Source organism: Solanum pennellii, chromosome 2 (genome assembly GCF_001406875.1).
Source record: "Solanum pennellii chromosome 2, SPENNV200".
NCBI lineage: Eukaryota > Viridiplantae > Streptophyta > Magnoliopsida > Solanales > Solanaceae > Solanum > Solanum pennellii.
The window spans coordinates 52912430-52925507 of record NC_028638.1 but is presented as its reverse complement, the minus strand read 5'-3'; the positions used below and the strand labels follow the sequence as shown (position 1 = coordinate 52925507).

The following is a 13078-nucleotide window of genomic DNA, read 5'->3' as shown; positions in this document are numbered from 1 at the left end:
ACAGTAACTTATTAACTCTATTTATCTTGATCCATTTAAATTTAACCTAATCTATTCATTCATACATGTATCGATTTTTATAAAAAAATCTATTTACTTATACAAAAAATGTTCACTGTATGACAAATGAATGGATCATGAAATTACAAGGCCCATGTTATGCATCCTGGCCCATTCCCGTCAGTAGACCCCAAAGACCCGAATAAATTGCCACAGAGCGAAGCGGGTCAGGGTCGGGTCTCGAGCTGTTTCAATGGAAGAGGACGACGGGAGGAGAGAAGCTGCGATAGCATCAGCACCATCTCTACAACCCAATTTCACCAATAAAAATGGTGTCAACAATGCTCAAATTTCCAAATTTCAAGTAATCTCTTTCTCGCCTTATTTCATACGTTTAATAGAACCTAGTTTTCTTGTTGTTTTCATTCATAAATAAAGGTAAACAGAATTTCTCTATCTAATGAAGAAGCAGTAATTATGATAACTTTGAGTTTAGGAAATGGAATGAAATTCTCCAGAATAGAGCAAAATGATTATAGAGGATTTGTTATATGAGAGTTTTGGATCTCCCAGTTGTTGCATTAGTGACCTACATTCATAGAGCTATACTATAAGATTTATCGCTGATAAAATTTATTGAGTCTTTGGAGATTTCTAGAGTCATCAATTTGGAATAACAGTTAATAATTTTGTGAGAGTTTTAGTACTATTCTGGAATATCCTTCGTGAAGCCTAGCATTCGATCACCTCTGTTATTACATATAACTCCCCTACATTACCTTGTACACCAGGGCTATCTACGGAAGAACCATCAGTATTGAGATTGAGGCGTAGTTGATTGAATATGTCGAGGAAAACCAAGAATTGTAATTGGTAGTTTATCCAAGCTATATTAGAGGTTAAGGTGTGTGAATTTTCGAGCGGAGTTGTAAAGCAATATACTTTGTGGTGCTTTGCAAGGATGTTTGGTTGGTTCTAACAAATAACCTTTGTGGTTGAATTAATTGGTAATTTCTAACTAATATCATTGTAGGTTGATGTCTTCTGTCGTGGACATCAACCTACAATGAAAAAGCATAGCACACCACATACCATGTGACTTTCTAGCCTATGATTCAGCAAGCAACCCAAACTGTGGATCCTTACAAACCACACGTATATTCGAAAGGATGCTGAGCTATCAGTGTCATATGTTCCACATGTCCAATGTACACGTTTCCTAACAGTAATATCTAAAGCGTGAGTTACAAGTTGGAAAACATTGAGTTGTTATTCCGAGAACACTAGAATTAATTGAAGGGCATCTGCCTCACGTAAGAAGTATTAGGTCCACCCGTGCACACTATTATTTACAAGCTTTATGTAACACGTCCAGTTAAGTATTTGCGAGCTTTTTCAGAATATGTAACTATGTAAAAACATGTCATGTTATTATGCTCAGAATGGTATGAGTAGCAGTTGGGCACTTTTACAGTTCTCAATCTTTATCCACGTATACATGATGTTTCAATCTATGATCCCTTAAAACATTTTCTATAAGTCGTGGAGTAAAGGTTGCTTTAATTTTGGACTGTATAGTTGGATACATAGTTACGAGATGGTAAAATCGGTTTCAAAACTTAGAATACTGAGGTATAGGCTAGCAACAACATTGATTAAATGTTAGACAAAGGAAATTCAAAACTTGCTTGCTGAGCTACGGGTTGGGGACTACATTAATTGAGTTTATGACATTCGGATATATAGATATGTGTGCGTTGTTGCTTTAGCTTTTTCTTCTTAGTTAGTCTGGATTGATTTTTCAATATCATGTTCTTTGGTTTGCCAGGAGTTGCACCGAAGACGCTTAAAAATTAAAGCAAAATCTAAGGTCAAGGATAAAACAAAAGGTATGCAGTTTGATTCTTCAGCACTTCGTTTACATTTTCAATGATTCTTTTCCTTTTTTTTATTGTTTACTTTTTCTATTGGAAGTGAATTTCTAGTTAACATTTTGATGAGGAGAGGTTTTCAGGAACTCTTGTCTCCACTAAAAGGTATAATGGTGAAGATGTCATTGCTAATTGCAAGGCGATCATGGATGAAAAATCAATAGAAACAGCTAAAGATCTGAGAATTACTTTGTCAATAAGCAGTACAACAGACCTTTCATCCTCTCAAGAAGACAACACACTGTCAAAAAAGCGGCAGAAGTTGCACTGGGGGTATGACCTTTCAAAATGTTCGCAATCATTATTTTTAGAAAAAACGATTAGATTGAGTCCCCCATCTAGAAAAAAAAGAGTAGGCCCAAGCACCTTTAGTGTTGTATTTGGTTGGTTATGTTTCTTTCTTTCTGATATTTTGATTTTGTATACTGTAGGCTCGACACAAAGGAGAGATGGGAAAGGAAATCCAATATGTAGAGATATCAGCATCTGAATATGGAATGCTTCTATCTTGCCATACAGCTCCAATGAAGGCTTAGATGATTTAGTCAGACATCATCTTGATCTATTATGAGTGTGAAGATGGACATTGTTTCCTAGACTTATGAGGAGATACTATCAGGCGTAGAGCAAACCAACCAATTACTGATAAATAACTTTGATTCTTATAGCCTTGGCCCTTTTACTTGTAAATGCACTTGTTTCATTTGTTAAGTAGTACTAATTTATTTTTTCTTGCAAGAAGGAAAGAAGAAACATTTAGTTTAGAAATTACAGCAAAGAAGACAATTTTGTTAAATGTCATGGCTCAAAGCATTTTTTTTCTCCATCTGCATTTTTCTTTGATTAACCAATGCATTATTTGTTTGCATTTTGCACTTAAAGCTTCAATCCAAAAGTTCCAGACAGTGCAACCAGCTTCGGGAATTTCTCAGTTATGAATAGGCTCACTTGAATATCAATTTACTACGGTTAAGTGATTTAATTAATTATTATATATATGAATTCTCAATGATAATTATATATTTATTGATGATTTGGCGTTAACACCAGATGCAAATAGAATCTTTACCATCATTGCATCCTGATTTACGCTACGAAAATTGATTACCAATTCATACGGGTAGATGGAAGTGATAAATACATGATTTACATATATTATCATCTTGCACACCTACGGTTTAACTGCAGTCCACAATAATTAACAGCTGAAGATGGGTTCAGAAATACTCAATTATACGAGGATCATCTTCCATAACAGTACATGTTTTTACAATGTCCCATGATTCATGAAGCCGGTGTACAAGAAAATCAAAGAGATAGCTAAAGGGTAAGTGATACAACTCCAGTCAGGACCCCCAAAGTGGAGAATCTCTTCAAAATCCAGACCCACTGGAAGGCGGAAGCTGAAATTACTCTCAGCTGTTCATGTGGTACCACTCAAATTGCTGGACTTAACTCACGTTCTATCTCCTCCAGTGACCGCCCCTTTGTCTCCACGACGTTACCAGTTATATATACGACAGCAACAAGACAAGAGAGTGCAAATCCCATGTACACCGTACTGATACCAAATTTAGTTACAATGCTCAAGAAGTACAGGCCAATAAAGAAGTTCATTATCTGTTCCAAGGAGAAATACGAGTTAGAAACAAAGTAAACATGGAGTGAATGAGCCTTCAATTAATCTCACAGTGCTGCAAATACCACCACAATGAAGGGCAATAAATCAATTCCTACCTTTTCATAGTTATCTTTCTAAAGCTCATACTTCTCAAACAAAAGAAGTAAACAATAATACTCGAAAATCAGAGAACCAAGGGACTACTGTCTCTGGTGCTTAAAATGCATATTCCCCTAAGCACCCTCACATGTCATGTTACCCAAGAGGCGTGGCATTGAGAAACATGCTCAAAAGACATGAGCATATTCTGTCAGCACACATTTCAGCTTATTGTGATTTTGGGAATTTGGCATAACAGTTTGCTTCCAGTTAATCATGGAACGCCATAAATGATGTAGTTACAGCCTTTTATCCCCCCCCCCCAAACCCCCAAAAAAGCAAGGAAAAATAGACAGTTAGCAGCAAAAAGGGTACTAAAATTTCCAAGCGCTAACTCACCCAATGTACCCCCAAAGAGAGAGCCACCGCTTTTGCCCTAATTCTGGAAGCAAATATTTCTGGAAGTAGAAGAGCAGGCACAGGACCAGCACCAAGTGAAAAGGACAATACATAGCTGCAGAGAAAAACGTAGCCAGAAAATATATATATTTCATTCCATTTGTTACAAAAAAAATCATTTGCATTGACATAGGGGAAAAAGAAGCTGGCCTAAACGGAAGAAATTGCTTCGGTGGAAAAAAGGAAGTAACGATCCAACCAGCAGGGAAGCACATGATACTTACAGGACAGTACCAAGAACAGCCAGTGTGCCAGAATATGGAGTCAGGACCTTCCAAGTGAATGACAAGGAAAGCAACATCATTGATGCAGCCTGTGAAAAGAGAATACGATGAGAATCGGAAACAAAATGGATAGAACAAGATAAAGCTAAAAATAGATCAAGTCGGAAACAAGCCAAAAGTCAGGACAATAAACACAAAATGTCCCCTCAGGCTCATCATACGCATGCCTGGGTTGCAGCTAAGGGACCATCTAAGCATTGACAACTGGATGCAACTGGATGCATAAGAGCATGAGTTCAACTGCCAAAGATAATTAGGATAAGATGGTAAAAGTCTCAGGCAAGCTATCCCAAAGAGCTTCATGTTGGAATTCTCTCTGCTTGATGATTACAGTAGGGGAATATTTCAAAGACCTCCCTTCAAATTTACCTTTATACCACTAACTTCTCTTCTGCTTTAGATATTACACACACTCCCTAATTTGATTTTTTCATAATGAAACTTGTCTAAATGATATAAGATACTTAAATTTTTCCAGAAGTGTATTGAATGGAATTTTTTTCCAAAAGTGCTCTTCAGAAAGTTTCACAAATTCTCAGAAAATCACTTCATTTGGAAAATTTTAACATATAAAGTGATCAACCTTTGTAATATTCATCTACGCTAACCTTCAAGCAAGTGATTTTAAGGGTATTGCTCAAGGCAAGGTTTAGGTTTTCAATCTCTACTGCGTAAATGATTTGCATCACATTATAACAGGATATGGCTTTGCTACTTGCTAGTGCTAGAGATAGATAGAATTTCTGGAAGTACAAGGTCATTTAACAAGCATATATTTGCTTGTTTCTTTTCCCATGAATATTTTGCTGTCTTTTCATGTGCATATACATGTGTTTGTGCATCCACATGCCTACTAAAACCTTCAAATAGAATACATACGTGTAATTAATCACCTAAAAGTGAAAATATCACATATTTCTCAAAGGATTAACCTCAATTCAGTTGCAAGTTGTAAATTTTCTTTGACATAGTAAACTCCATCTAGGACTAAAAATGACTTACCATTCCAGTATAGCTTATGAGCAAGAGACTCTTCCTTCCTTGTTTGTCCATCAAAGAGGATGCCACCGTTGTCCCTGGATGAATATGTATCCAATTAGAAAAATATATTCTATAGCCACAGATGTTACCAAAAACCTTGAGGAGAAAACTAACCAAAGACGTTGGCTGCTCCAACCAGAGCACTGGCTGCTACATCAGATGTAATTCCAGCACTTCGGAACACGGCAGTGGAATAATAGACAACAGCATTTATCCCAGCCAACTGCTGCAAAAAGAACATAGCTGCACCAATGCTAACAACTGCAATGACGACAACAATTAGACCATTTTGGTTGTACAACATGGTACAGAAATATCAGGAGCTCAAAATATCACATATATTTGGAATGATGGAATGAGTGACCATAGACTGATAATAGCATATTAAGAAAAAACTCAAGTAGAGAAATATGTGCTCACAAGCAAAAATCAGACAGGCTTTTATTATTTGTAGAGCAAATTAAGTTGTAAGTAACAGTTCTCTTCCAAGCAGGAAAATTATGAAGGTTACAAATTTATTTATTTATTTAAAATTGGTACTATTATAATCCTCAACATTAAGGGTATGCTGTCCTCAGCATTAAGGATATGCCGGCCTGGCTCCAAAAAATTTTTACAGAAAGATATGGACTCTAGATTTACAATACGTTAAAAATCTATAAGATCATCTACTTCCTCTATACAATTCTCTTTACACCAAAAAATAGAGAAACTATGCAATTCCATTTCACATCATGAATGGACTTAACTTATCTTCAAAGTATCTCTCATTGTTCTACGTATTTGGTCCAATAAAAAAATAAAAGAATAATAATAACAAACAAAGTTGATTATAAAGTAAAATGGAAACACGTACCAGACAAAACCCTATGCTTTGGTGATTATCAAGATTTTGGAACTTAAGGAAAATAATTGACATGATTTTCTTTATTGCAGCAAGAGCAAAACTACACACCACTATCCGAAATTCCTAATGATGATGGCGTAGGATAACAGCCAAAGGAAAAGAAATTTAAATTTGTTCTTAAACAATATATAGGGAAGTGTTGGACCTAAGGATATAAGAACTGAGCTTTAGACGCATAAGACATGCATCATCAATATTTATTATCTAGAATACTGAATGATCAAAGATATACCTTTCCTATAACGGCTACTAAATAGATCAAGCCACCCAGCATCTGGTTCTGAAGAACCCTGGGCAGAAGCTTCCAAATCACCCATAACCTCAGCAACTTTTTCTTTACCATATAGCCTTTTAATAGATGTCTCAGCTTCAGATATTCTCCCTTGCTGCAAGATAGAATTGGATGGTTTAAGACGAAAAGTCTCTGACATAGATTGTAGCTGTAGACAGGATATCCATAATGAAGATTTCAAACTAGAAAAGAAAGATCTCATGGGATACCTGATAGAGCCACCGAGGACTTTCAGGAGAAAATACCATTCCAATTGCAAGTAAAACAGATGGAATAAGTGCGAGACCAAACATTGTTCTCCACCTGACATATGAAATGGAGACACATGTAACTTAATGGATTTAAACACAAATATTTAAGCATTAACACGAAATCTGCGAAGGTTGGGAAAATCCATGCTCGTTAGAGTTTCTGAAGTCTGGCAACTACTAGTTGTAGGACCTTAATCATTTGTGAACAAGGTAGATAGAAAAGTATCATCTAGAAACGCCAACAAGACATAGTAGTCATTCAAACGGCAGATGAGAGATATGAAAGTAGAATAAGCAATAAACCCAGAAACAAGCAAATAAGTAAATCAAATAACATTAACGGGTAATCCTGTGAGGTCCCACTTGCTCTGGCATCAATTAGAAAAGTTAAAAGTCAAGGTACACAACATGATTTTAATTCTTCCCAATAGCATAAACAAAGTTGATTAGAGAAAATATTCCCTATAGTTCTTTCCAATAGCATCAAAACAGTTGATTAGAGAAAATATTCCCTAAGCATGAACAGTTTTGGCATCTGGGACATTCAAAAGGATCACTAAATGTCAAAACTACAGAAACAGAGTATTGCTATTTGCTTTAGAACCCAAAAGCTGGAGTACGACACTCCTAATAGAAATTAAAATCATTGGGGATAAACATTTATCATTTTACTTCAAATTATTTCTCGAGGAAAACCAAACTCAAATCACAATGAAATTTCCTGATGAAAAAAAAATCATAAAATCAATGCAAAACTTATAAAGATTGAAGAAAATAGATAATAAGCAAACCTGAGTACTTAATTAATTTTAAAACAATTGAACTCTACCAGGTAGCTTATATAAGGGCAAACAAAGACATCTACAACTTTCATCAAAGAACCGAATAAATAAACTTAAGCTTAACTGACCTCACCTCACCACTGTATGAAATTAGAGAAATACACCAGTAATTCAACTAAAGTAAATATTGTATTTAAGTTGTAAATTATCAATAGAAGATTCATGAACTACAAAAAACAAAAAAATAAGCAGACTAGGGGATTAGGCACCAAGGTGCTAAATTCTGCCATCTACCACCACTTTAATCTCAAAATACTCCAGAATTATGTTAGGACCACCAAATGGGTAACCTATTGGTTCTGGACTAATCAGGTCTAGATAAACCATTCATGACATCTTGTTGGAATCTTCTTTTGTCAAAATCTTTTGAAAGGCCTTCGGATAAAATCATGTACCAATCAATTAAAAGTTACAAAACTCTAAATTGTTTTCTGCTATGAGCATACGTAATGAGAAATTACCATGAAGGATTTCCAGACAAAGGCAATCCAGCCACTAGTGCAACAAGAATTCCAATGCAAATGAATAGCTGATTGACCGTTCCCAGTGTGCCGCGAATTTCCGTGGGTGAGATCTAAGCACCGAAAGTTTGTTAGGATGCTATGAAACACGAAAGTGCAACCTTTGAATACTGTCTAAAAAGGTGATGTAACTTTGAGTGAGATATACACCTCAGATATGTAAAGTGGCACAATAGCAGATGAGATGCCAATGCCAATTCCAGTAAGTAAGCGTCCAATGATCATAGCCTGAACACTCTGGGCAGTGGTACTGAAAGTTTTGACATCATTTAGATGCTTGTATCAATGGTATTGACCTGATATTGTATCTCTGACTATGGTAAGGTACATACCATAGAAACGCACCAACTGAAAGTGGAATTGCATCCAATATAAATGTCTTTGTTCGGCCAAATTTATCAGCCAGAGCTCCACCAGTAAATGAACCAACAAAGGCACCAGCAAGAACTGTGCTAACAATCCATCCTAACAAAAGAAATCAAATAAAAGATTGGTCCACCTATATCTAGATAATTAACCAAAGGAAGTGAACTGTAAGAAATAGGACATCTGAACAAGGCTTCCAAAAGATCTTTTTAACCCAACATAGCCAAAACATCAACTCTGTGACAGAGCAAAGGCTTCATAAAAAGCTGACCCTTTCTCCAGCAGCTCAGAAACCAGTAAAATAGGATATTAATCAATTGAAGTTATATTTCACATAAAAAACCATTCAATAAAACTTGCCTTGTATAACAGTGTTCTCGGCAATCCCAAGATCCTTAGCTAGGTACTCAAGGGCACCATTCACCACCCTGAACCAGAAAAATGACGGTTATCATGGAACTTAATAGCACAATATAAACCAGAGGGTTACATGGATAAACTGCAGGGCTTGGAATGTTTATGTACCTGAACTAAAAATGCTTATGGCTTAGAATTTAGAAAATGCCTGAACAAGAAATGTTTGGTCTAGTTCGTTACCAGTTTCAAAATAAAGAGATGTTTGGTCCAGTCTGACCCAAAGATTGAGCAGACAGGTAACCAAAACTGAACTAATCATCTATTATTCACTTTCTAAAGTATGGTGGTAGAAACACTCCCCTAACCCATAACAACTGTGAACTGTCACATTCCGCTTTCGGTGGGTTCTCCAAGAGTTATGTCAACTTTATTAAGAAGCAACTTTTATCATTCAACTTTGCCATATTTTCAATAAGTTGTTATTGAGAAGGTATCAGGGCCTACTTTAAAGTTCTGAAAGTTGTTTGCCTCTCTTTTTAGGCCCAATTTCTTATTTGTATAAAACAAACTTCAATTCATGGTGAGAAGAAAATTCAGAAAATTGATAGGGAATGCAAACTACAAACAAAACTTTGAGTTTCGTTCATGAGAAAACAAATATAGAATCAACAAATATTTAGCTTATCCAATCAAACAGTTGAGCCGGCAACCAGGACCAACTAAGCAAATACTATGATTGCGCTTTCATTGGTTAAGGTTTGGGTCCAAACCAGCATTAACAGTCTAATTCCAACTAGTGTGTAAAACAGAATAAACCTGTGGACATACCTATGAAATGCATAAACATGTTGATGGAGAGACACGATGAGGTGGGCATAAATACCGAAAAACCGAACAAAAGTAATTCGGTCCTTCAGTTCTTTTGGTTCGGTTCTCTGTTTTAGGATTCAGTATTTCGGGGCTCCGAAGAACCAAAGTTTAATAATATAAGTTAATTTTTTTATATTTTGCTTTTATTTGGTTTCTCAAATAAAAAGAAGAAAATGACTAAACCAAAAGACTTCTCTTTTGTTTTGTTTATATACATGCACATTCACCGATTCAACCACTTTCCAGTTCAGCTGGTTGAATGATCGCTCTCAAAGTCATTTTGCAAGTCACTTCAGTGTTCCTCTGCCCCAAGCTGATGAACAAAGTAAGGATGAAGAGCATATTTTTGCAAATTAGCTGAAGGGGACTTGATAAGTTACTACTCCTCTTGACAATAACCAAAATAGACAATTATTTTTTGTGTATTTTATTTCATCAATTTTAAGATTTACTGAACATAGTGTGGATAGAAATCACTGGCTTCATTTTGGATCAAAAAGAAGATACCAAATTATTTTACGGACGAAACTATCAAAACATTCATAAATTAATATATTAGAAAATTAATGATGTGGCTTTATATCTATATAAATCAAACAAGCCTACATTAGTTGTCTTTGCGTTGGGACGACACGGTTGACATTTTTCTAATTTATTTGCGAGATTTATTTATTGTTTATTGTTGACATTCTTCATAAATACCCAAAAAAACAAATTTTAAAAATTGAATTGAACCGAACCAAACCAAAGTAGTTTGGTTCGGTATTCGGTTTACACTATTGAAAAACCGAAAACCAAAAAACCAAACTGATGAACTGAATACCCACCCCCTTAGACTCAGGCAACTATGATAACACATGTAAGATAAAATACCAGTAAATGAATGTTCTTCAATCATATAATGTCATACCCTAGGTGATATCCAAATAAAATTGCTGCCAGACAAGCTACACCCACATAGGGAAGTACTGATCCAGATGATTGGCCTTGAACTTTAAGAGGTGCTGCATCCTCAATATCCTCTCCTGCCACGCAACAATAGACGCCCTTGTTAGTAAGTTTCATGCATCATGCAGGACCTTTGTTGTTATCCTATCCAAAGAGAGGCAGTCAAGTTGCAGCTTATTTAAGTTTCAATAGTGTTCTTTGAACAACAAATACTCGCTGATGCTTAATCCACATGACAAAACAATGAAAAATGTTCTTTTTTTCAAAATAAAATCTAAGAACTATCTACTCGAACAGAAAGCTCAGGTGAAAAAGAGAAGTTTAGGTTCATGTTTTTTCCGGAAATGAGATCCAGAACTAAGAAAGGTAAGAGAGAAAAAGAAAGACTTTTCACTTGGTTCCCACCCATATGAGAAAAGTTAATAATCTTTTACTATTGTCCAAGCACTATGTCCATCCACCGGATGTGTCATTTCTCACTTGGAACCTGCATGCAGTCCACCAATTCCTAAGTGACCATTCTCACCAAATTACAACTAACCATACCCCCATGCCAGTTGTGCAGTACCAAAGCAACTTCGCACCCAACTATTATCCACTTCTAGTCTCCCCTTCCTTTATCCTTTACCAAATCACAAATGTGGTGATATACTGTCGTAGTAGACAAAAGGGAACCAGAAATTCCAGACTACCAGTTAACAGTTTTTAGCCACCTTATGTTAGCACAATAGCAGAATTTTAATACTCCTTCGCATGCAAAAGCAGAAACCAAACCAGCGTGGACAGTACCACAAAAATATCTGTAATGAAGACAGTAATGAATTTCCTCACATTGTAATCCAATAGAGTGAATCCTACAGTCAATATACTGAGACAAGATTAAACTTAACCCTAAACTCATTAAGGAAGAAAATTACATCTCTCTAAACAGGTGCATACTCTAAAAACGATACCAAACAGATTTTTATCACGGCATAAGGAAATTCGGAATTACACACCCCCAAAACAATCAACAAAATATGCGTCTATATATATATAAATCCTCTGTATCAAGCTATAAAGTTGAATCAGTATATAAACATGTACCAGCAGCTCGAACTCTGTGTGATCTGGCCTTTGCGGACGAACCGAAGACACTTTGAACAGTCCTCCTAGCACGGCCAAGTTCGATTCCCATTGAAGCAGACTCCATACTTACTCCGAAGCAACTGCCCGTCATCCGGAGACTTTTACCAGCTAAAGTCCTACTACGCAAATCACTAACCCCTTGCAAAATCCTTCGATTTTGAAGGCCAAATGCTGTGTTGCCTTTGACTGTGAAAGTTGAAGCTTGCATTTTGAAAGCCTTTTATGCTTACCTATGAAAAAAAGGTACATATAACGGAAAAGTCAACAACATAAAAAAGTAGTAATAAATAAAGCAATACACAAAACGCCCACACTCTACACTACTCTATCATCGAAACACCGTCTCATTTCATCATCCACACTACAGTTCGACATAAATCGGAAGTCAACAACAGATTTGAAGCAAAATAGGTCTCAATTCGCATTCCAAAGAGCTGATTATATGAAGAAATCAAACAAAATCGCAATGAGATTGAAAAAAGAATCAAATCGAGAAGTGGAATAAATACAGTGAAATTATGCAAAGTAGAGTGTTGAAGGTGAGAGATTATAGAGTTTGCTAACTGTATCCTCTTCGATGAATGTTCTTCTTTGTTGCTTTATCGTAAAATTACAGCAGAATTTGCATTGGGAGGTTCGATGAATTCGAAGAGAGCTGAGAGAATTGTGATGGAGAGAACTGTTCGCGTACTTTTTATATTAACTGATCGCTTACTAGTTTACCAACGAAGTTGATCGACTATTCAATAATTTTAAAAAGTAATAACTTATCATTGTTTCTTTCTATTTTGTCTATTTTAATAAGTAATATTTTAATTTATAAATTATAAAATTTAAAAAAAAATTGCTTATTTTGATAATATTTTAAAAATTAGATTAGGACGGAGATAGTATATGATAAGTTATTATTTAGAGAATATGCAAAAACACAAAACTATGGTGTACACTTTCAATAATTCTAGCATATTTAAGTCATAAAATGGTATTTAAGTGTGATTAGAGAAATTAAATTTACAAATATTTTGATCTATCACATGACATAACGAACGATCTTAAATTTTAAAAAAAAATATATTAATAAAAAATTGAATTTACAGTTGAAAACAACTCTAAAAATAATAAAAAATTTCAATAGTTATCTCTAAAAATTATAAAAAGTCA

General features: G+C 35.4%; 2 protein-coding genes across 3 annotated transcripts; one reads left to right on the top strand and one right to left on the bottom strand.

The window, feature by feature from the left end:
* Nucleotides 1–144: 144 nt before the first annotated feature.
* Nucleotides 145–2757, top strand: LOC107009360. The gene is given in 5 exon segments (XM_015208682.2): nt 145–189; nt 191–364; nt 1829–1889; nt 2015–2204; nt 2363–2757. Coding segments are annotated over 5 exon segments (498 nt in total). The 5' UTR covers nt 145–159; the 3' UTR covers nt 2406–2757.
* Nucleotides 2758–3143: 386 nt separating this feature from the next.
* Nucleotides 3144–12659, bottom strand: LOC107011167 (plastidic glucose transporter 4). Of its 2 annotated transcripts, none has more exons than XM_015210550.2 (14): nt 12427–12659; nt 11876–12147; nt 10752–10866; nt 8975–9042; nt 8581–8713; nt 8399–8498; nt 8189–8301; nt 6844–6937; nt 6575–6728; nt 5550–5696; nt 5397–5470; nt 4335–4423; nt 4051–4165; nt 3144–3551 (listed from the first exon to the last, which is right to left on the bottom strand). In XM_015210550.2, the coding sequence occupies exons 2-14, from the start codon at nt 12123–12125 to the stop codon at nt 3369–3371; spliced, it is 1635 nt and encodes a 544-aa protein (XP_015066036.1). In that variant the 5' UTR covers nt 12126–12147; nt 12427–12659; the 3' UTR covers nt 3144–3368. The 2 variants fall into 2 exon arrangements, with proteins under 2 accessions (XP_015066036.1, XP_015066037.1); XM_015210551.2 differs by having other exon boundaries at nt 3369–3551; nt 12482–12659.
* Nucleotides 12660–13078: the final 419 nt, after the last annotated feature.